This window comes from Nelumbo lutea, chromosome 1, assembly GCF_056320005.1.
Source record: "Nelumbo lutea isolate HS-2025 chromosome 1, American lotus-T2T, whole genome shotgun sequence".
Lineage (NCBI taxonomy): Eukaryota > Viridiplantae > Streptophyta > Magnoliopsida > Proteales > Nelumbonaceae > Nelumbo > Nelumbo lutea.
The window spans coordinates 87,944,569-87,969,638 of record NC_142684.1 but is presented as its reverse complement, the minus strand read 5'-3'; the positions used below and the strand labels follow the sequence as shown (position 1 = coordinate 87,969,638).

At 38.4% G+C, this 25,070-nt stretch overlaps 1 protein-coding gene across 4 annotated transcripts; it reads right to left on the bottom strand.

Moving 5' to 3' along the window:
- Window positions 1-2,339: 2,339 nt before the first annotated feature.
- Window positions 2,340-25,065, bottom strand: LOC148875958 (receptor-like protein 4). Of its 4 annotated transcripts, none has more exons than XR_016105401.1 (10): window positions 24,514-24,751; window positions 22,414-23,466; window positions 14,406-14,553; window positions 13,347-13,418; window positions 12,635-12,706; window positions 3,802-3,873; window positions 3,631-3,708; window positions 3,268-3,353; window positions 2,939-3,120; window positions 2,340-2,806 (listed from the first exon to the last, which is right to left on the bottom strand). XR_016105401.1 is itself a non-coding variant. In XM_088965821.1 (9 exons), exons 1-9 carry the CDS (start codon window positions 24,578-24,580, stop codon window positions 2,682-2,684), a joined length of 1,869 nt encoding a protein of 622 aa, XP_088821947.1. In that variant the 5' UTR covers window positions 24,581-25,065; the 3' UTR covers window positions 2,340-2,681. The 4 variants fall into 4 exon arrangements, 2 of the variants coding, with proteins under 2 accessions (XP_088821947.1, XP_088821948.1); XR_016105402.1 differs by lacking the exon at window positions 24,514-24,751 and adding an exon at window positions 24,259-24,379; XM_088965821.1 differs by lacking the exon at window positions 3,268-3,353 and having other exon boundaries at window positions 24,514-25,065.
- Window positions 25,066-25,070: the final 5 nt, after the last annotated feature.

The window sequence follows — 25,070 nt, the reverse complement described above, 5'->3', positions numbered from 1 at the left end:
ATGCAATAAAAATTATTAATTATTGACTAATTAATGATTAGTTAATAATTGAGCCAGGCTGGGCTCGGGTTAGGCCCACCCAACTTGCACTTTTATCTCCTTTTGCTTTTAACAATACTGAAAATTACTGTTTAAAATTACTAAATTTTACTATTATAAAATTTAAAAAACCAACAAGATGATTTGAAACTTAATTATTATTAATTTTAAATCCCCTAATCCATTTAAAAATAGCAAAAATCAACATTAAATAAAAATTTAGTAAAAGTTAAAATAGTCTGATAAAAATTAAAATCTAATACAATTAGGAATTTCACAATGCTCCTTCTTGGAGTACAACTTGGGTGGGTTGGGCTTGGGTTGATCCTAAGTCTCAAACCTTGAGCCCAGGTTAGGCCCAACTCAAGGTCAAGCCCAAATTGAGCTTTGTAGCTCAATTTTCAGTGGTATCAGAGCCAATACATCTGGGATCAGGCTTGGGCTTGGGTGTGTTGAGCTTTGTAGCTCAATTTTCAGGTATAATAAATTGATAATATGTAAATATGCATATCATAAAATGTTGAGCATGCTCAGATTGATTGTGTTAGGTTGGGCTCAGGTTACACGAGGGCTCAACTCAAGACCAACCTGTTAGGCCTGAGTTTTTTGGCCCAAAGCCCAACTTGAAGTTTACAAGGTCAAGCCCAACATGGGCAAAATCTCAGGTTGAGCCCACCCAAGTTGCACCTCTAGCTCTTTTTGCCTCAATTTCTTTTAACAAAACTCATGCATCACACGGGTCCCGACTAGTGTATACCTAAATTCTAAATTTGATTTCTTAATAATTGATTAATATTGTAAACACAATGGGTTTAGATTGGGCACGAGTTGAATTCAAATATTGAATATCATTAATTTAAAGTAAATTAAAGATGATCTGAGTATTATATATATTAACGGAATGATTTTGTTATTAAATATCATAAATCTGAAATACACAAATTAACTTTACTAATAATTAATTAAAAGTAGACACAATCTTATGAGATCGGATCATATCGAATTGGATTGAATTCCAATTGAAACAGATGCCATTCACATCCCAAAACGTAGGAATCTCAACTTTTTTCCGTCTTGAGTGCTCCCACGTGGTCATTTACATCAAAATTTCAATCCCATCTTGTATTCTTTTTTTTTTTCTCTTTTGTTGATAGAGGAGGATATTCTTGTTGTTGTTTTTTTGTTTGTTTGCTTGTTAATGAATTTCCTTTTTCACAAAAAAATAAATAAATAAAAAGAAAAACAGAAACATATAAACACTATATTAAAAGAGATTTTTTATTGAAATTGCCACTACTTTTTTGGCCATACCAAAAAACACTTAATAGCTCAGAAGAGTTGTTTTTCTGGGAAACAACTTAGAAGAGATCTTGCTTGCAGGAAGTTAAAAGTCAGAACACACCAAGGGATCTTTAGAAGGCGAGCATGGACCTAAGATGGCCGACTGAAAAACAAATCAGAAAGAAGTCAAAAAAAAAAAAATGCTTTGATTGCAAAAGGAAGTTCCTATGGTTTTGATCTTATCTTTTTCCAAAATGAACCGGTCAACTTAGATTCAATTAAGATTTAGGCCTCGTTCATTTCAGTGTTCACTGTTCAGTGGCACTTCCACTTAACTAAGTAAAGAGTTTGGTAGTAGAAGATTCGCAGGTGGATAAGCATCTTACCCATCTTCCAGGAGAGGAGAGTATCAGTTAATCAATTATCTGGGTTACTGATATTCTTTAGAAAATTTGCTTTCCATGGGTCCCACGCGAGAAGAGGGTAAATTGGTCAACTACCCATTGACCAATCTGCCCCCCTACGAGATACCGGCAAACGAATGAGGCTTTACAAGTAATTGCCACAAGAGTTACGTAGCAAGGCAGTAATATTGAGCTTTCGACAAGCCATAACACTTCTATATCTCAGATTCTCAGATGCTAATATATGGCAAACCTCCTTTCTCAACATAACTTGATAAAGCTCCATCAATTATATAGGATCGGGTGCAAGAATCCTGTTATGCGATTTCGACCTACCAACGACCACATCCATGGTTAAATAACAAGCCCTTAAAATTAGCAGGTGGGAGCATTCCATTCAGGGCCTTCCTTTTAAGCTAAAGCAACCAGGTACTGCTTGTTAAAAAAAATGGAGCATTTTGGACAATGTTGGGACCAGTATGATTCTTTTGTTTGAAAATGTGATTTTACTTTGTATTTTGTTAACTGTTGGAGCTACAAGTTATCCTTAAAGTCGTTAGTTTATTATATAGGCCATGCCTTGATCAATACAAAATGCCCTCCACATATGCAGAATTGTTATCATGAACAAAAAAGCATTCTTTAACTTCACATCTGAGGAAACCGTTCTTTGTCTACTTCCCACTTTTGGGCTGAAAATTGGAAAAAGAGAAGAATGAGCAATTTACATTATAATCTACAACATATACCACCACTCTAAATGCAAGGGGATATTTTAGAATCTAGAATTGTACAAGCAATACATGGATTCTAAAGGGCTACTAAACAAGTTTTTTGATGAACTTGAAGCATTATAGAATAAGGAAATTTCAGGACAGCCCAGACAAATCTCAAAAACTTCAGGACTGCAAAATACAGATAGAAACATTCTTTTTGTTCCTTTTTTTCTTTCACCAATCATGTGAGCAAGCTAGGTCCACTCTCAACAGCAATCCTGGGGATGTCATGACCATGATGCCTAGTAGTCAGTTGCACATCACGCACAAAATGTGTTCTTGCTTTTGCATAGGGAGCATCTCTTGCTGGAAAGAGTAAAAAGCAGGTACTTAAATCTCTGTATAAGAAAATAAAAATCTGTGTGCAAGGTCGTGCTTGTGTAGATTGAATGGAAACTCAAATGCGTTCACAGATCAACAAATATCCAAGATCCATACCTGCAGTCTTCTGAGCCCGCAGAATATTTTGTCTTCTTTTCCACCAACATACCGAACAGATAATAAGGAGTAAAAATGCCACAAGGGACCCAAATGCAATGCCTATCTTTGCACCAGTGGAAAGGTGGGGTCCGCAAGTTGGTAGTCCTGGTATGCCACAAAGGCCTGCATTACTTGTAAAACTGCATATAGCAGTAGTTAATATCCTCATTTTTGCAGTACACAATCTGATAAATAGAATGTAGCTCCTAACAGCATGTTTGTATGTCACAAATGAATATTTCATTTAGGTTTCCATGGAAATTTAACTATTGGTGCAAGTTGGGCACCTGACTTGAAGAATTTACATAGCATTGGGCTCGGGCCTTGAGCTGTTTGGAAAATGCTGAAACCCAAGCCTGCCCAAGTTGCAGTCCTAATTTGAACATAAAGCTCTGAATTAAAATGAAGTTATTTCTTTTAAAGAAAAAAATGTGAATGAGTACTTCATTTCTATCTTCAGCCAAAAATGGCTCGAATTTAGATGACAACAATGCTCTGAATTGAAATGGAATGCCATAACAGTTATCATTTCATTTCAGATGGCATCCTTACGTCCAAGCATGCTGTAAATATTTCTAGTTGTATTAAAATAACAATATTGTATCTTCAATCCTTTATCAACAATAGTAATGTGAAAAATGATTACATACTTGAAGCTAGCTCTGTGAAGAAGCCTTCCTCCAAGTGCAGCTGGGACTTTTCCAGATAGAAGATTGCCATTGAGGTTCCTGACACCATGAATTAGATTAGATCTCCATTCTGCATATTCCTATCAAGTTTCCAGTCCAAGGAAAATCAGATGCCTGAGTTAATGCTCTTACAGTCTCTTTAATGATGTTAGCATTCCAAGGCTTTCAGGAATTGAACCATTGAAAAAGTTGAAGGAGAGGTCTCTGTCAAGAAACTATTTACAGTTAATCACTATAAAATTTTACAATAATGGTAGCCAAGTCAGCTGGAAAAAACAATAAAAAAAAAAGGAACTACATTACAGTAGCATTAAAAAGATACAAGATACTGAGAGATAAGAAGTTTTTTCTCCACACACATTTACTGCTTTCTATAACCATACAATTAAAAAACATGCTCTTTTTCAAACCTAAATTGGGTGTTTTTTTTTTCTGCTAAGTACTGATATGAATGTATTGTATAGAAATAATAAGCCTGGCTGACTTTGGGTAACTAGTGTCATAAGCCAGGTTACTCTCTGTACAAATTACCTTGTATTCTGTTTGTATACAATTTTAGCACATGCAAAGTGAGGTGGAAAACCTAAATTGAGTTAGCTTTTTCCTCTATGTCACCTTCCTATGAGGTCACATTGGTCCTAAGTGCCTAAATAAAAATTCATATTCTCCCATACTTTCTCATTTAAAGGAATCAAGAAAGCAAGAGTAGGCCTGCAAGTCAGGGTGCCCAACTTGAGGAATTTTAACTACATTTGGCTCAGGTTAGGGTTCAGTACACTTAAAACCCCCTCTCACCTCCAAGATTTCGTTTGTGATCTCCCACCTTCCCTAGCCCCCCAATCCAACTCAGCTAGTACCTCATATTTAGAATCAGACCCCACCACCTTTACTCAAGCCAATGCTGATCCGCGATGGCGGAAGGCTATGGCTGATGAGATTTCTGCTCTTGAACATAACAATACTTAGACTCTTGTTGATTTACCACCTGAAAAATGAGCCATTGGATCCAAGTGGGTGTACAAAATTAAATACAAAGCCGATGGTTCAGTTGAACGGTTCAAAGCTCGTTTTGTAGCCAAAGGATACACCAGAGTTGAAGGTTTGGACTATCATGATAACTTTGTGCCAGTTGCAAAGTTATCAATTGTATGATGTCTATTTGTTGTAGCTGCTATTAAGAAATGAGAGCTTCATCAATTCGATGTTAATTATGCATTCTTACATAGATCTCCCTGAGGAAGTGTATATGGCCATTCCTCAAGGCTTTGCCAAAGATGGTGATAATAAAGTTTGCAAACTCCAGAAATCTCTTTATGGGCTCAAACAATCTCATACTGATTGCTCCCTCTTTACATCCACAAATGGTGACTCCTTTGTCGCAGCCCTAGTTTATGTCAATGATGTTCTACTTGCCGGCAATGATCCTTCTCGTATTTCACAGCTCAAATAATTCATCAATGACAAGTTCCACATCAAAGACCTCGGGCCTCCCAAGTATTTTTGGGCTTGGAAATTGACCAATATCATGACGGCATATTTCTTAGTCAATATAAATACATATTGGACATCTTACTTGATGCTGGTCTTTAAGATTGCAAGCCATCAGCCATTCCTGTGGAAGTTCAACGGAATTTTAATGGCACTTCCAGTCCCATTCTGGATGATCCATCATGCTTCCGATGCCTGGTTGGACGACTCGTATACCTCACTGTCACTAGGCCTGACATATCTTTTGCCATTAATACCCTAAGTCAGCATATGCATCAACCCCACCAAGAACATCTTGATGCTGCACTTTGGGTGGTCAATACCTTAAAGGAACTCTCAAGCATGGCATCTTCCTTTCAGCTCACACTGATACTGTTCTTCATGGCTACAGTGACTTAGATTCGGCCAGTTGCCCATGATAACTAGGCGATCCACTACTGGGTACATCACCTTGCTGGGTTCCTCGCCCATCTCATGGAAAGACAAAAAAAAAAACAGCCAACAGTCTCCCGCTCCTCCACCGAAGCTGAATACCACGCAATGACATCTGTTACAGCTGAATTAGTCTGGCTCCGTCGTCTTCTAGCTGATCTCACTGTTCAGCTATCATCTCCAATGCAATTGCACTGTGACAGTAAAGCAGCTATACACATTGCCGCCAATCCCAATTTCCATGAGCGGACTAAACATATAGACATTGATTGCCATTTTGTCCGTGAACAAGTTCAAAGTGGTGCTCTGGAGACCCATCATTTGCCTAGTATCAATCAGCCTGCTGATCTCCTAACAAAGGCACTTCCATGTGAAAAATTTCATGCACTCTTGTCCAAGTTGGGTGCCTCAGTCCTTTCTTGCACACCAACTTGAGAGGGGGGGTTTAGAGTAAGAGTCTTGGGCCACATGGCCTACTTGCAAGAATTAGTTACTCTGTAACAAACTTGCCCAACTCAGTTATTCACCACCTGTATCTATAAATACATGTGTAAGTAATGAAACAATTCACAGATTCTTTTTGCTCCTGATAGCATTTTACAAAGTTCATCAGTGATTTGACTGGTTGATACCAAAATACACATTTTCCACATGATTTACATCTCAAATTGAGGATTTAATCTTGAATTCTTGACAATCCACTTGGACAGATATTGGCAAATTACTTGGATGGCCCAGATCAATAAGTAGATCTTGTATGTCTTTTGAATATCCAGGATAGAGAGTTAAATATCAGTTCAATATTTAAAAGCTTAGATTGATAGTTAATCTTGGCACATAATCTGGTGGACTTAGACTAACCAATTGATCTTATAGGTCATTTGGAATGCCTAGATAGGGGGCTAGGTTGGCCATTAAATAGACTATCAAAAGTTAGATGTCAGGATCAACAATTGAATTTTGGCATACCATTTGGATGGTTTATATTAATTGTCAGAGTACACAAAACAGGGGTATTTTGGTCATTTGGGTTTATCTATTTGAGAGTGAAAGGTCTGTTTTGTTTAAGTTTAAGTTATGTGTCCCATCACTTATGAGGGACAATATAGTCTTTCTTGTAATTATGTTATTGGAGATAAATACAAGTGGGTCGACTAGAGAGGACTGATTTTCCTCTACTGGCCAAACCCTTCTTCTTCTTCTTCTTCTTCTTCTTCTTCTTCTTCTTCTTCTTCTTCTCTACTGTAACCTAGGACTAAATAAGGTTTTCACATGGTATCAAAGCGCATGTAACAAGTTCAGTTCTGCTCGTCTTGCTCTTTTATTCTAGTTTACCCAGTTTTTTTTTATAGCCCTCCTCTCTAGGGTTTTGCAGATTTCTCAAGAACGACTGGGAGATTAAGGGAAAGGTTGAAAAGGAGTGGTCGTTTTTCTCTGTAGGAGGCCTTCATGCCTCCAGTTTGTGGTGCAGTGGCTGTTTGTGGTGATTGGTAGGAAGCTCTCTATTCGATGGTATGAAAAGAGCAGGTTCGGTGAACAATGTTCAACTGAGTACAAGTTGGTTCTGCAGAGTGCAATGTAAGTGTTTGGTTTAATGGCTGAGTGATTTCAGCCCTTGTATTTGGTGTGTGAATGGTTCTGCAGTGTGCAGTATAGGTGTTTGATTTAATGACTGAGTGATTTCAACTCTTGTATTTGGTGTGTGAGTGGTCTGCAGTGTGCAGTGCAGATGTTTGATTTAATGACTGAGTGATTTCAGCTTTTGTATTTGATGTGTAATGTGTATTTGAAGAAGTTGGTGGTGCTGAAAGTGAGATAAGTTTTGTAGAAGTGCGTGAGGTTGTACTGAATATTTGAAGGTGAGTACTCTACATATAGCAGTGATTTCTTTGTGAGGTAAGGTGAATTAGTTAAGATGGCATCGATTGGAGATGGGAATGACAATAAAATAGGCATTATGATTTCTCCATATTACCTAAATGTTCAAATAACATCTATTAAGTTGAATGGTGAGAATTATGTGTTGTGGGCAAAATCTGTGGAGGTGTTTTTAAAAGCCAAGAAAAAGGTAAAACATGTGAGAGAGGAGAAACCCTCCTCTGATTCTCTAGGGTTTAGTGACTAGGAATAGGAAGATGCACAAATAATGACATGGTTGTGGAATAGCATGGAACCAAAAATTAGCGTGAACTTTATGTTCCTAGATACAACTAAAGAAATCTGGGATCATGCTAAGAAACTGTATTCCGGGCAAGACTACAACTAGGGTGTATCAGTTGTACTAAGAGTACTTTAATCTGAAGCAAAGCAATCAAAGCTTGGAGGAACATTATGCAAGTCTGAGAAATATCCGAAATGAGCTCAATGTGTATCATCCTCTGACACAGGATGTTCAGATTTAGCAACAACAGCGTGAGTAACTTGATGTGACAAGGTAGGTAATAAGGTTTCTGGTGGGTTTGAAGGCTGAATATGAGCCCGTCCGAGCACAAATACTGGGGGGGGGGGGGGTCTGCTCTTCCCTCACTTAAAGAAGTTTTTGCCCGTCTTAGGAGGACATCTATTGAGTCTATAGAGCACTCTTCTCTCTCAGACAGATCCAGTTTTGTGGCGACTAGAGGGGGAGGCCGTGGAAATAGAGGTGGTGGTGGTCGTGGACTTATAGGTAACCGTGGCGATCCCATGTTTAACCGTGCTAGTGGCCAGAGTGGAGGTCGGGACTTAGGGGGAGGTCGTGGTAAAGGAAGAAGTAATGCCCCTAGGAAGTGTACATACTGTGGATTAGAGGGGCACACAGTTAATTTCTGCTATGATTTACATGGTCCACCCACCACTTGGGCTAACCATGCTGTGACTAAGGGTAGTGGTACAGCTATTGAAAGTCAACAAACTGACCCGATCCCCTCCACATCTACTAGTGTTTCTGGAAAGGAGATGGTGAGTGTACCCCGTGCAGTATATGAGCAGTTCCTTCAGACATCTTCTCAGCAGAACACAGCTACCCTTGCCCATTTAGGTATGGATTGCTTGGCTTCCAAGCCTTCACACTGGACCATTGACTCCGGAGCCTCGGACCATATGTCTGGGACTCCTAATGTATTTTCTTCTCTTTCTCAGTCCTCCACATCTCAAACAGTTACTCTTGCTAATGGTTTTACATCTCCCATCTGTGGTGTTGGTGATGGTGATCTCTCCTCCTTATCTTTATCATCTGTTTTATATGTCCCCAAGTTCCCCTTTAACCTTATGTCTGTTAGTAGATTAACCAAGTCACCTAATTGTTCCATAACCTTTTATCCCTCTTCTTGTGTGTTTCAGGATCTCAAGACGGGGATGAAAATTGGTGGAGGGCATGAGGCAGGTGGATGATTGTATTACCTTGATGGTAGTGGCCCTCCAGTAGCTTTTCAGTCGTCTCTTACTCCTCTTCAATGGCACTACAGACTTGGTCATCCTTCTCTCAAGGCTCTGAAGTTGTTGGTTCCTTCCTTGAGTCATCTTTCATCTTTGGATTGTGAGTCATGTCAGCTTGGGAAACATCATAGAGTCTCTTTTAGTCCAAGACTTGATAGTCGTGTCTTGAGTCCTTTTTCTTTAGTTCATTATGATGTCTAGGGTCCGATCAAAGTGATTTCATACAATGGCTATAAGTATTTTGTAATTTTTGTTGATGACTTTTTAAGGATGACATGGATTTATCTTATGAAAGATCGCAGTGAATTGTTCTCTATTTTTCAAAAATTTTATGCTGAAATACGTACCCAATTTGGTGTTCATATTAAAATTCTTCACTCCGATAATGCCAAAGAGTACACATCAATACCATTTCAAAAATACTTAGAGCACCATGGGATGATTCATCAAACTTCTTGTGCCTACACCCCACAACAGAACGGTGTAGCTGAACGGAAAAATCCACATCTTGAAACTGCTCGGTCTTTGATGCTTAATATGAATGTCCCAAAGCATTTTTGGAGTGATGCTATCCTCACATCCTGTTTTTTCATCAATCGGATGCCCATGTCCATCCTTGGAATCAATCCCCCTTCTCGGTGTTTTTTCATCAATCGGATGCCCATGTCCATCCTTGGAAGTCAATCCCCCTTCTCGGTGTTGTTTCCCACCTTGTCTCCGTTTCCTCTCACCCCAAGAGTCTTTGGATGTGTTTGTTTTGTTCAAAACTTGGGGCCTAGTTTAGACAAGTTAGATGCACGAGCTACTAAGTGTATCTTCCTTGGCTACTCAAGGAATCAGAAATGGTATAAGTGCTATAGCCCTAACTTCCATAAGTCATTTGTGTGCTCCGATATCACCTTCTTTGAATCGGTTCCTTTTTTCTCGGATACTGTGGTTTCTTCTCCTTCCTCCGTAGTTCCTCTTCCCATCCCTGTTGCGAATCCCCTTCCCGTGGTTCCCATTCCAGTTGTAGATCCACCTCCCGTCCCAGTTACTACTGAGAGGCCACCAATCAGACAAGTGTATACTCACAGAAGAGCACTGGCCCCTCCTCCAATTCAGCCCTCGTCGGTAGATCCTGTCATTGCTTCTTCTCCCTTGGACCTTGATCTTCCTATTGCCCTACAGAAAGGTAAATGCACTTGTACTTCTCATCCTATTTCACACTATGTTTCAGCTGCTCACATTTCTTCTTCTCATTGCAATTTTATATCATTGCTATCATCTGTTTCCATTCCCAAGACTATACAGGAAGCCCTTACCTCCCTAGGGTGGCGGCAAGCCATGGAAGAGGAACTCTCTGTTCTGCAACACAATCACACGTGGGAACTCACTACTCTTCCTCCTAGTAAGCATGTTGTTGGGTGTAAGTGGGTCTACACAGTGAAGTATCTTCCAGATGGTAGTGTGGAGCGATTGAAGGCCAGGTTAGTGGCCAAGGGCTATTCTCAGCTGTATGATGTGGACTATATGGAGACATTTTCTCCTGTGGCTAAAATTGGTTCAATTCGAGTGTTGATTTCATTAGCTATTATATATGATTGGCCTCTTGTGCAACTTGACATAAAAAATGCTTTCCTACATGGTGATCTCATTGAGGAAGTGTATATGGACCGCTAGGGTTTGTTGCTGAGGGGGAGGATGGTAAGGTTTGTAGACTCAAAAAGGAAATTTATGGACTAAAACAATCTCCACGCGCATGGTTTGGCAGGTTCAGTGAAGTAGTAAAAGACTTTGGGATGAAACAGTATCAGGTAGACCATTCTGTGTTCAGCCATGACTTAAAAGATGGGAAAATTTTGCTAGTGGTGTATGTGGATGATATTGTCATAACTGGGAGTGACAGTAATGGGATTGACAGGTTGAAGAAATTCCTACAGGACCACTTCAATACGAAATATTTGGGTAAGCTGAAGTACTTCCTGGGAATAGAAGTTGCAAGGTCAAGGCATGGAATTGACTTATGTCAAAGAAAATATATTCTTGACCTACTTGAAGAAACAGGACTGTTAGGTGCTAAACCAGCAGAGACTCCTATAGAACTTAATGTCAAATTGAGTGTTAATGCAGGTGAAGAGTTTGATGATCTTGGAAGATACAGGAGGTTGGTGGGAAAGTTGAATTATCTGACTATTACCCGACCAAATATATCATTTGTTGTGAATATGGTGAGTCACTTTATGCAACATCCTCGGATTCTTCATTGGGAAGCAGTTCTAAGGATTGTTAGGTACCTGAAGGGTGCTCTAGGTCGTGGTTTTCTATACCAAAGTGGAGGGACTCTTGAAATAGTAGGGTATACAGATGCTGATTGGGATGGTTCTATATCAGACAGGAGATCAATTGCAGGGTATTGTACCTTCCTTGGTGGCAACCTTGTAACTTGGAAGAGCAAGAAACAACCAGTGGTGGCAAGGAGTAGTGCAGAAGCTGAGTACAGAACTATGGCTCATACCACATGTGAACTAGTATGGTTGAAGAACTTGCTACAAGAGATGGGGTTCTCGGTTGACAAACCCATGGGACTATACTGTGATAACCAAGTTGCTGTTCACCTCTCTTCCAACCCAGTCTTCCATGAGAGAACCAAGCATATTGAGGTCGATTGTCACTTTGTGAGAGAGAAAGTGATAAGTGGAGTGATAACCACATCTCATGTGAGCTCAGGAAGTCAGTGGGCAGATCTTTCTACAAAGGGATTGTCTCGGGGAAGAGTAGACTATATTTGTGACAAGCTGGGACTATATGACATATACTCTCCAGCTTGAGGGGGAGTGTTAGAGTACACAAAACAGGGGTATTTTGGTCATTTGTGTTTATCTATTTGAGAGTGAAAGGTCTGTTTTGTTTAAGTTTAAGTTACGAGTCCCATCACTTATGAGGGACAATATGGTCTTTCTTGTAACTATGTTATTGGAGATAAATACAAGTGGGTCGACTAGAGAGAAGACTGATTTTCCTCTACTGGCCGAACCCTTCTTCTTCTTCTTCTCCTTCTTCTCTACTGTAACCTAGGACTAAATAAGGTTTTCACATTAATAATTGTGCATTTAATCTGACTTATTTGTAGGATGTCGGTGTGTATACAAAGACTATCCAGAAAAAGAGTACGTGCAAAACGCTGGAGGTATTTCTATCAGTGCAGTTAAACAGCACTTCTTTCTGATTTCTAACTGGAGGATAATTGTAATTTTAGAAACATAGGGTGGGCATCTGTTTTTGTCAGAAAACTCAGCTAGGGTATGCATATCTTTAATTTACCCTAATAATAATAACAACAAACAATATTTTGTGAAAATAGAAACCATGGCTGAGAGAGCTAAGTTTTTATAATTTTGAAGGTCATGTCCCTATTACTATCTAGACAGCAAGGTGCAATCTTTCAATTGCAGCCAGATAATATTCTGCCATAACAATTGTTGTGCTATTGCTACCAAGTGCAGTGATCCAAATAAACTTGCTGCCTATAGTATATCTAAAAAACCAAATAAGTCATTTCACAAAAATAAATAAATAAATAAATAAAATATTGTAATCAAAATAAGCAATACAATACTCAAAACCATGTAAATATATGAATGGAACTTACAATACTTCCAGCCCTGTTATTGTTCCAAGTGAGGATGGTATGGTTCCATGAATGCTGTTCCCACTCAGATTTCTAGAGAAATACACCATTAGATAAAAATTAAATAAGATAATGACATCAGGAGATAAATCTTAATCTTATTCTGAAGAACATTAACTCATTAGGCAACCTCTTCTTAATGAGAAGAATAAGCAAAGGGGGCAGCCAAAAAAGGAAAAACTTTATGGGATCAAGTTACACCCCCCATGGGGATGTTATTACATGCTCTTATACACTTCTCATGTATGGTGGGCATGGATAATTGTGTTAGTGCAAAATAGACATGCAAGCTGTCAGATAGACCTGTAAAGTAATGGTTTATGTCTGCTGAGATTTTTTTTAAAATATTTCATGTACAAAGAAATTGGTCAGATAAACCAATTTGGATTGAAGTTTATACAAGGGATTATAACCAACACGTTCTAAAATAGAGCAAAATACGAGTTCTCTGAATAAAATGTCAGCATGCATCCAAAATATCAGTAGGAGACAGCCTCTACACTGCCAAACCTTATATAGGACATTTGCCCCATTTTACCTAGGATACTTGCACAACAAAGTAAAATACCAGGATAATACATTAGCATTTAAAATCTATGTTATAATTAATGATGCAACTTCCAGTTTGGAAATCCCCAAATAAAGTAAAAGATAACTAGTGCTAAGAACATACATGCTTTGTAGATGATGCAGCTTGGATATGTCATTCGGAAAGAAACCCCTCAGAGCTTGATTGTCAAGAGTACTAAACATACAGAAGCAAAAACATGGTTATGCAGACATAGAAGAAGTATTCATATAGCAAAAGAATTAATATTCTCTTATCAAATGCCTTTTAACAGCATCGTGTTAGAGGACAAAATAGGAAAAAAAGTAGGCACATGATTTTCATGCTTCCTGGTGAGGTTAATGAGCCTTTTGGCCTTTTGGTAGGATAGCAGTGTTATCTGGTCTTGAGGCTTTGGGGGTTGGTAGTCCTGGGTTTATAGCATGTCCTTGGTTTTGATTGTCCTGGCTATGCCTTTTGGTAAAAGGTTGGATTACATGCTAGTTTCATACCATAAGGAAAACGTTTTTCTATAGGAGTGAGTAGTATTGGGAGGATTGAGTTGTTTATTGGAGTTATTATTCCAATGTGGCATTGTTTAATGGTATACAAGATGGTGGCTGTTTTTGGGGCCTCCTTGTGTCATCTTCCTACCTTAGGTAGCAATACTTGTACTCCTCTTCTACACTTGGCTATTTAATAAATAAATTATTAGTGATCTTAAGAACAGTAAATGGAAAATATGGCAAACCAATCAAAACAAGGTCAACAACACAACCGAGAATTCCTACATCTCTGTCCATTCTTAACAAGGATAAAATTTGTCACTTTCTTTACATTGTAAATCATCAACACTGTGGATATCTAAATTTATGTTCTATAAATAAAGAGCTAAAACTCCCTCTAATTTTGAAATAAAATGCTGTAGGAATAAAACAGAATAGCTCAGTAAATGAACAAGGAAAAAGGGGAAAAGAAAAAGCAAAACAGTGGGTTTTACGTCTGAACTTTTTTTACTGATTCTAGCTAAGTACGCTTTCTTCATTATGTAATAAAGTTTCTGTTGATCCATTATTTATCACAAGAAGTAAAATAAGAAATAAAGCTTCAAGGCTATGCTTTTTCATAATTTTTTAACAAGGTAAATCTATAAGGTACCAAAGAAGCTGAAGATTAAGCACTTACAGTCCATCTATGACCCATTTGAGGTTTTTCTTATCAAATAGGCAATCTACTCCACTCCATGGATGTTGCTGGGGAACACATGGATCACCATTCCACCCAAAACGAAGAGGAAGTCCCAAAGCATTCTTCAACGTCTGTAAAGCCCCAACTATTAAAAGAAAGTGCCAAAATTGAATTAGTGACAATTTTCTAAATGTTAAAATGATAATTTCTTGACTGCTTTTTTATGTGTGAGTTCAATGGGAGGCTGTGAGTTCAATTTCCCTCATTATCATTTTTACAAGTACATGATGAAGTAATGACGTGTGAGTTGTTGAAAACCTGCTTAGTCACTAAAAGTCTAAAACTTGGCTGGTTTTCAATGGTTTGCCCAGCTTAATAGCAGGTCAGACAGTTTGGGAAGAAACTAAAAATCAAGATTTAAAAACTGGATTGTCTTCTGGTTCCCGAGTCTCAAGGTCCAGCCATCTGGTAAGGTTCAGTTCTTACAACATTGGTCTATAATAACATACCCAAAACTGGCCCAATTATTAATCGGGGCTATTGGATCTGACACAACAAAACCTGTTTATAATTGACAGCTATACTTTTAAACCTGTAACCTGGTAAGCCTACATCTGGACATCATAATAAGATAATATTTTTTTGGTAATAAATAAAAAAGAGAACTTTTTAATTAAAAGAAAAGAAGAAAAGAAACAGAACAGATGACAAGATATCACCCCCCAGATTTAACACCCAAAACCCAATAAGAAGCAACACTTTAGCCTTTTTTTCTAATAACAAAAACAGAACATAGAAACCAGAAGAACAAATCAACTCCCCGAACCCAGACAATACCCAACAACCCTTTTCAGAAAAAAACAACCCAAAACAATCCTTGTGGAAAGAAGCCCCTCAAAAGTCCTTTTCAGACTTTTCTTTATTCAATGGAAATCTCTTCTCCAGTTCATAGAACAGCTTCCTTGTCATTTCTTCCCATTCTAACACCAAAAGTGCTAACGCCTTGTTCGCCTGAACTCCAGTTTCCACTATCTTATTAAATTCTACTTTCTGTTCAACCTCTCTAACTCTGTCCAACATTTTTCCTTCCTCTTCCTTCTCCTCTTCAGAGCTATCTTCTTCCAAAATCTCCTCCTGATTCTGAGTTTTCTTCTCTTCAACTGGTTTATCTTCCCCCTGGATCACCCTTCTGTCTTCCTTCCTCCTCCTCTCTCTGCAAGGTGGCTTCAACATTGTTGTGACACATAAAGAAGTGGGCTTGGGCCTTAGTTCTCTGTTATGTTTTTCCTTTTGTTAAGTATATGGGCTTATTATGTATTTGTTATCTTCGCTTACTGCCACCTAAGCAGGGGCAGTTTTGTCACTTTATGTAATATTTAAACTCTTATAAATAACATTCCTGGGCTGAATACCATCATGGCATCAGAGCATTAAATCTGTCCTAGAACCTGCTGTTTATCTTCCTTTCTTCCTCTATTTTTATCTTCTGTTCATTCCTTCCTGAAACCCTAGTTCTTATCGTAACTTAACTTTGTTCTCTAGGGTTCTGCCTTGGTATTGTATACCAAGGAGACCTAGGCTGGTTGTATATGGCCTATTAGTGTGCAAGCTGAAGGGAATAGTCAGTAGTCAAAACGACTACTAGAGAGACCTGTTTAGTCCAGGTCTAGATGCTGGACTGTTAAACCCAGAAGCTCAATAAGTTTTCTGGAGATCAACAGGTGAAGGGCACTGAAGTCCACAGTTTTTTTTGGATTAAGTCAGAGAAAGTTGCTATTCAAATGTCTCTTTAAATCCTCTTATAGGCTGAATATTCTGCAAATACTTGGATCGAAGGGGTAGACTCTTCCTTGCTTTCTGTGAAGAAGTACTGCTGAACTCCAGTAAATTGAGATGTCTTCAGATTCAAGGGAAGTGTCATCCAAAGAAAACAGGCCAGGTGAGGGTTTCTTCAACAAGGCAAACCCTAGTTTTCCTAGTCTTCAGATCACAAGTGTGAAGTTGGATGAGTATAATTTCAAAGAATGGTATATTTTATCTACATATTACTAGTTGTGGAATGCTAGGATATATCAATGGCCAGGTTAAAGAACCGAAGATGAAGGCACAAGGATATGAAAAATCGTGTAGGGAAAATGCTACAGTTATGTTATGGCTGCTGTCCTCTATGACACCTAAGATAGCTAGGATAATTCAGCATTATCCTACAGTCCAAAAGATTTGGGAAAAGCTGTCAAATACATATGGACAAAGGAAGAACAATGCTAGGGTGTATCGACTGCTTACGATATTGCAGCTTTGACTCAAGGAAGTATGTCAGTTTCTCCCTTTTTTGCTACTCTCGAGGGGTTGTGGGAAGAGCTCAATCGTCATCTAATCATAGACAAGGAGATGTATCAAAAAGAGATTGAAGAAGGAAGGGTGTTCAAGTTTCTTTCTAGCCTAGACTTCATATAATGGGATAAGATCTCAGATTTTGGGAAGGGATGAACTTCCACACCTGCAGCACGTGTTTTACCTGATTAGAAATGAAGAGAGTAGAAGGAAAGAGATGAAGGTTGATATTCCCTCACAACAAATTGAACATTCAGCTTTAGTTTCAGATACACAAATGGTGGGGGAATGAGTTTGAAGTGTACTGGAGGAGAGAAACACACTAAGGATACATGCTGGATCCTACATCCTCATCTGAAGCCAGCAGCCCTTAGGAAAGAGAAGAAGCCTAATAAGAGCTTAGGGCATCAGGGACATGTATCAAGTTCAAATATGGCTGATGGAGTACATAAGACTGCAACAACTAGTGCTTCACCTTATGTGGGACAGACCACTACTCCCTCAAATTTCTTTCCTGGGTTCATTGCAGAAGAGATAGATATTCTCAATCAAGCCATGGCTCAATTGAAGCAATCCTCTATTGCTTCCTCATCCTTTACAAATACAGGTATTGTTTCTAATCTTAATGTTGTCCAGCCTTGCTCTTTGTCTCAATGGGTTATTGACTCAGGTGCTTTTGAATACATGACCAACAATCCCTTATATTTTCATCATATCAGCTTGTGTCTAGGAGAGACAAAGTGAGAGTTGTTGATGGCTCCCTCTCAAATATCCATGGGAAGGGTGACATACAACTCAGAAAGGATTTCTCTCAAATCTGCCTTACATGTTCCTAACTTTACTACCAATTTACTTTTAGTCTCTAGAATAACCAAAACCTTGGATTGTATTGTAACTTTCTTTCCTTCTCATTGTGTTTTCCAGGACCGTATGACGAAGCAAAATTGAGAGTGGTCATGAGGCCGGTGGTCTATTACCTTAATGAAGATATCAGTTCAAACCTTAAGGCTTCAACTAGTCAGCGCAGTACCTACGAGGAGTCGCATACTACAATCTATCTTTAGCATGCTAGATTGGGTCATTTGTCTTTTCCTTTGTTGAGCATTTTGTTTCAAAAGTTGTTTGAATAAGTGTCAAATAAAAGCCTTTTATATGATGTTTGTTAGTTGTCCAAGCATTATAATCTAGTAATGAAGTAAAAGCTCCTTTTGATTTATTTCATTATGATGTGTGGGATCCTTCACCTATTACCTCTATGGATGGTCATTGATACTTTATCAGTTTTATTGATCATTTTATAAGGTGCATTAAATTTATTTGATGAAAGAACGGTAGGAAGTACCTAGAACCACTATGGTGTTATGCAAGATAATTGAAACCCAATTTGGAAAGAAAATCAAACAATTCCGTTCAAACAATGCGGCTCAATACTTCAAAAGATCTCTGAATTTGTTCTTTGAAGATGAAGGGACCTTGCACCAATCTTCTTGCACTTAAACTCCACAATAAAATGGAGTGACGGAAAGGAAGAATAGACATTTAATGGAAACTACTCATGCTTTATTGTTCCACAGTAAAGTTCCCAAGAAGTTTTTGTCTCGTCTAGTGCTTACAGCCTCTTATTTGATTAATAGGTTGCCATCCAAGGTATCGGGTATGAAAACCCCCTTCTCTACTCTTTGTCCAGATCAACCTATGTTTCCCCTACCTCCAAAAGTCTTTGCTTGTGTATGTTTTATATGTGTCCTGGATTCTAAAAGGACAAAGTTGGATCCCAATGCAATTCATGGAGTATTTTTGGGATACTCTCCTACTCAAAAGGGGCACAAGTGTCTTAATCCCACTACTAGAAAAAAGTTCATTACTAAAGATATCACATCTTGTGAGTCACGGTGTTACGATCCATTTGTCCCATGTTGGTAGTATGGGATGCTAATGTGAGGTATCCCACATCGGTAGTATGGGATGTTGTTGTGGAGTATATATGTGCTTGGGTTCCTTCCCTCTAACAGCTAGATTTTAGGGGTGAGTTCTCCTAAGGCACATAACACACAGTCCTTTTTTAATTCCCCACGTAATTTTCTTTAGGGGAGACTAATGGGGTGAAAGAGATTTTCTTGGAGGTTAATCTTTTTTGTTTCTGCTCCTAATCCCTCTCTTCCAACTGCTCCCTGTGGCCCTACTTCTTCAGATTCTACTTCCGTAGATGGGACTCCTATTGATGATGCACCTAGCACTAAAGCAACAGTGCCAAATGTTTATCATAGGAAAAGAAAGAGAAACATGTCGGATGATGACTGCAACCAATTAGGAGCTTCTAAACCCGACCAAGGTATTGTTAATCCTACTATTGCCTTGCATAAACCTATCTGTTCTTGTACTCTTCATCCTATAAATAAATCTGTGTTATGTTCCCACTTGTCCCCTGCCTATCATACTTTTATTTCTACCTTGTCCTTTGTATTTACTCCTTCCAGGTACTTAGAAGTTGTTATTGGTCCACAATGGAGGGAAGCTATGAATGAGGAAATGAGAGCATTATTAGAGGTAAATACTTGGGAACTAGTAGATCTACCATATGGAAAAAGCACTATGGGAAGCAAGTGGGTGTATACCATAAGACACAATGCCGATGGCTCTATTAAGAGATACAAAGCTAGATTGGTTGCAAAGGGATTCACATAGAAGGAAGGAGAAAGCATTTGCTCTAGTGGTTAAACTAAATATTATACAGGTATTACTCTCCTTAGCAACAAATTTTTCTTGGGAGTTGCATCAGTTAGATGTTGAGAATACTTTTTTGAATGGAAGGAGAAAGCATACATGGATCCTCCCGATGTATGACATGAAAGGAAAGTGTATAAACTGAAGAGGACCTTGTATGGGCTTAAACAATCTCGAAGGACCTGGTTTGAGAGATTGTTCAAGGAAATGAAGACTGTAGGGTACAAGCAAAGCAATGCTAATCACACATTGTTCCATAAAAGAAATGGAGGAAGCCTAACAACCCTGATTGTATATGTTGATGACATGGTTGTCATTGCTAATGATCCAATGGAGATTTAGAGGTTGAAATCCTTCTTAGATATAGAGTTTGAGATTAAAGACTTGGGACCTCTAGACATTTATTGATAATAGAGGTAGCTAGATCTAGTGAAGGATCCATATCTATCAAAGGAAATAGAATTGGATCTTTTGAAGGAGATAGGAAAGTTAGGGACCAAACCTGCTGATACTCTTATAGAAAAAAAAGAAAGAAAAAACCATGGCTGCAACAAGATGATGAAGAACTCTACCCTGATAAAGAAAGATACCAGAGACTTGTTGGTAAACTACTTTACTTGTCTCTCACCTACTTGACATTAGCATATTCAATTCATGTGGTCAGCCAATTTATGCATGCACCTCAAGTTTCACACATGAAAGTAGTAGAAAGGATTTTGGGATACCTCAGACATGCCCAGGAAAAGGATTATTATTCACAAAACATGATAGAATTGAAGTGTGAGGTTTATACTGAAGTTGATTGGGGCCACTAGGAGATCTACATCTGGATATTGTACCTTTGTAGGTGGTAATCTTCTTACATGGAGAAGTAAGAAACAAAATGTGGTAGCTAGCTCAAGTTATGAGGCTGAATACAAAGCCATGGCACATGGGGTTGCTGAGTTATTATGGCTTTGAATTCTTCTAAATGAGTTGGAGATAAATGTGAATGGACCTCTAAAGCTCAATTGTGACAACCAAGCAGCAATCAACATTGCTAATAATCCAATCTAACATGATAGAACTAAACATATTGAAATTGATAGACACTTTGTGAAAGAATGAACTGCTTCCAAAGACCTTTGTATTCCTTACATGCCTACCAAAAGATAGCTAGCTGATGTGTTCACCAAAGGCCTTACCAAATCAAAATTCATGTAGCTTCTATGCAAGCCAAGCATGATAGATATCTATGCTCAGCTTGAGAGGGAGTGTTATGAGACATAAAGAAGTGAGATTGGGCCTTAGTTCTCTGTTATTTTTTCCTTTTGCTAGGTGCATGGGCCTGGGCTTATTATGTATTTGTTATCTTTGCTTACTGCCACCTAAGCAGGAGCAGTTTTGTCACTTTATGTAATGCTTAAACTCTCTTATAAATAGCATTCCTGGGCTGGAAAGAAGCAATTGCCACCCATTCTTCTTCTTCTCCTTCTCTTTCCTAAACTAGGGCTGAATACCTTCAAAAATTACCTTTGTGGAAGGATCCCACATTATCTACATTCTTTTTTTCAGTCTCAAGTTTTGACTTAGCTAGGGAGTTACTAGTATATCATGAGAAAAATAGGTATTAGACTGGGGATATCTTAGTAATATGCTAATATATGCAATCAAACCATTCAAACCATCACCCAGCAACAAAGAAAGGTCCTTATAAAACAAAATTAGGGTCAAAGAAAATTGGTTTCATTGCACACAGAAATGTTCATATCAGATTTTGCCATTCATAAACAACCAATGCAGCAGATGTGGAAGCGTCCCCCCCCCTCCAAGTTTTAGTCCAACTAAACTGTGATACTTGTTCTTTAGGGTATCCAGGTCCCTTGGGAGTCAGTGGAGCTTATAGAAACAGTAGTGTGCAAACAGTGTAATGGTGGGCTATGTGCCTATGCGCCTACATTAGAGGTGAAACCTTGCATGGGCTAATGGCAGGCTATGCGCCCATGCCTCAAGGTGGAAAAGGATCAAAATAGAAGGTAACTTTCATGCTGTCATTGCCTTGATGCTAAACCCATCAGATGGACCATGACATCTACACATTTCATTAGAGGCGTTAGGTCTATGGCTCTCAGAAAGAACAGTTCATTCTCATGGATACCAAGATGTGCCACCTCTCATGCAGATCATTGAGCAAGGGAAGGGGTATCATCTTTCTACTGGTCCGGATTCCTTCAGGCTGACAAGGACATTTCTTCTCTGTTTCTGGATCTAGGGGTAGTGATGCACTGATTCGGTGTTTCCTTATACCAACTTCATTGGTTTAAAGAAGTTTGCACCTTTCACTTTAGTACTTTTTCTACTCTACTCATTCCCATAAGTCCTATATGATCTGCTGCTTAAAAAAAATACCATACTTCAATCATTCATTGGCATATTTTGTGTTACCAAGAATAGTCCATTTAGACATTTTTGGCCAGTGCCAATAACAAATTCAGGACGAAGCAGCAAAACGTCATGAAATATGCATTTTGATAAACACCATGTCAAAATGAAAAACATACCAATCAACTATTGGTGAACTTATGTCAAATCAGATAACAGGTAAGTATAAGCAATTGAGTTTTACTGCTTTTTCTTTTTTCTTTTTTTTTTTGAGAAGGGATAACAGAATTTCATTACTCAAAAGAAGGAAGGATGTACAAAAATCCTTGACAGACAAAAAACAAAGCCCATTTAAGTATATAAGGCATTGCATTTGCACTGTACAAAAAGATCCCTTCCCAAGCCAGATTTAGCAATTGAATTTTACTCTTGCAACATCATCTCATATTTCAAAATAAATAAAAAGAACAATTGTGCAGAAATGGCAACTGAATCTTGCTTGAGTGAAGCATGAACCTATAAATCTCATCATCACTTACTGTAAAAAAAAGCAAACTAATTATAAACAAGATAATTTGTAAATTACCTTCTTCAGTTAAAGTTTTGGACTCTGCTGGAATAACCTCAAAAACCTCAATGGCATTGATAATAGCATTTCCTTTGGTAGGGTGTATGGTAATTGTCAAAGTTCTCCCATTGACAGCAATAGTTTTGTTCAGCACAATAGCCATATGAGCGCCCCCACTCATACGGATAATGTCAACATCTTTAAATGCAATATCACCATTTATCAAGATATCAAAAATCCTTTGCCCTACATTTGTGATGCCAACATCAATCTCTGCAAAGTGCAACCAAATTGAGTAGTTTCTGTTGGGATCCACATCCATGTTATATGATAATTCTGGCAGACTGTCAGTACTAATAAGTGCCGTCTGATATATCTCTTCTGGATAAAAGTTTGGTGACACAGAAGCTTTCTTAATTTTGCTTTCAACAGATCTAACCTTACCAGAACTCTGCTGAAAAGTTGTAGCTTTTTGCCAGAATCTGTCCCCACCCCAGTGATCCACATTGTAATCTGCATCAAATTTAGACAATGTAGAACCACAGTTCAGTCTTTTAGCTGTCCTCAATATTGTCCCCTGACCCCAGTTTGAACCAAAATAATATGCTTTGTCATCAACTTGAAGAATTTCGAATGAAAGAATAGCAGGGTCCCCATGCCCAGTGCTATGAACACAAGAAGAGAGAGAACCATCTGCAACAAATACTAGGGCTTCAGTAAATGACTGATCATCACTGGTACTCCAACCTGATCTTAAAGAATATATCTGACTTCCTTGAATAGAAATATCAAATAGAGGCTCATTCTCAAAATTAGGATCTGCAACCAATGCAAAGAAGATTCTCACTGCATAATGCCCCTTAGGTACTCTCTTGATATTATAGCAATTCTCTGGGCCATCAGAGAGAGGGAAATAGCGAAGTGTTTTAAGTGGAGGAGCAATGTAACTTGTAGGTGATGCATTTGCTGGCCTTCCTCCTGTATAACCAAAATCCTTGTACCAAAGTGTATTGGTTGGAGCGGTGTGGACATTAAATCGAGCCCCACAGCTTATGCGCATAGCATATGGCTCTGCAAAGAAGAAACCCCTTTCAAAAACATGCATTACCAACGTCAAACAGTTCTAATAATAACTGATTTTTCTAAGTATTTTAATAATAACTGAATTTTCTGATGGAGCAGCAAGAACCATTAAACTGATTCATTTTTTCAAAACATTACTTAACAACCAAGAATTATTTTGTATAGCAGTATACTAGTTTGTATTATAATTCAGTAAATTTTCTTCATCAACAAATCATTTCTTCTCATTGAGTTAAAACTAAAATTAGGAAAATAAGCACAGCCTTAGATACATTCATTCCATACACCTGCTTTTTTAGGCAGATAGGATATGTTGCCACTTACTGATTCATTAACTAATAACCCAAAGTACCCATGAACTAGCACTATCCCCACACTCCCCCTGGTGGAAATATGAAAAATAGTCAAACTGGTTCAGTAGAAAACTCTAATTCCTAACAAAGTAACAAACTAAGAAGGAGCCCAGCAAAAATACTTTATGATATTTTCTGGGAATTCCAATGTGAAACAACACGGTATTACTTCTTGATAAGCCTATAATCCCAAAGCAATGCTCTAGTTCTCCCAAAATTCAAAAAAGTTGTTCTGCCCAAATAAATTAGTCTCCCCATTTGCTCGAGTAAACCAAAAATAGAATGGGAAAATGCCCATTCCATATAGACCAAAAATAATACCCATTTAATATCTGCTGCTTCATTTGAGTTTTCAGCTGTAAAATTTCAACATTTTATCAGCACTAGATCTAAGTAAGAATAAGGTTATTCGAGCTAATATATTCACCTCATTATTAAAGGGAAAAAGAGAAACTTATGAGCATACGCAGAATGAGCACCGACGCATCAAGTGAGCTGAATTCATCATCAAATTTGGTACAGAAGTCATTTCGAGGCACTAGAAAAATCATTTATCAGGGCAATGAAAGCTCACCCAGATCAACATTTAATAAAACTAAGTTTACAAAAAAGAAAAGAAAGAAAGAAAAAAAAAAAAAAAACATAGAGGGTGAAGGAGAGAAACACTGGTTATCGTACTTACCAGGCCGGGGAGAAGAAGGATGAAGGGCCAAGAATAGGATGAGCAACAGCAATATCAGTTGGGACATCGTGGCACCGAATGCGCCTGGACAGACCTTTTTTTCTTCCCTTCTAAAGCCACCCCTGCACTGTCTCTCTGTCTCTCTGTCTCTCCTTTGTAAAAGGCAAAAAGCAAAGAGAAAGGAGAGACGACAGAAAGAATGAGAGAGAAAGAGAGGAGTACCGAGTAGCGTGTTTATTAGGACGTGTAAGCAGGTATAGAGAGCAGTGGCTACTTCTGTAGCTAGTACAACAGTTATTTTCTTTCCTCTCAACTTCTCGTTGGTTGACTGGTGTAGAGCGGGATTCACCGAGTCAGTACGTGGTAAACCAGAGTTCTGTCACTGCTAATACATCGGACCATTCAGATGATAGTATGTATAAGTAGACAACCACTCCAACGGTACAGATCAATTAATTAATGGGGTCCATGTACGGAAAGTGGGTAATTGTCGTTATTGCTGAGGGGACATTGATTATCATTCGGTTGGTTTAGGAATTGGAGAAGTGGGAAAGACA

Excerpts from the sequence above, each read along its gene's own strand:
- LOC148875958 (XM_088965821.1), bottom strand. The coding sequence starts at position 24,580 with ATGTCCCAACTGATATTGCTGTTGCTCATCCTATTCTTGGCCCTTCAT. Across the intron at positions 13,419-14,405 it reads AAATGGGTCATAGATGGACT|TACTCTTGACAATCAAGCTC; the intron begins GTAAGTGCTTAA and ends CTGTATGTTTAG. Across the intron at positions 2,807-2,938 it reads GCGGGCTCAGAAGACTGCAG|CAAGAGATGCTCCCTATGCA; the intron begins GTATGGATCTTG and ends TACTCTTTCCAG.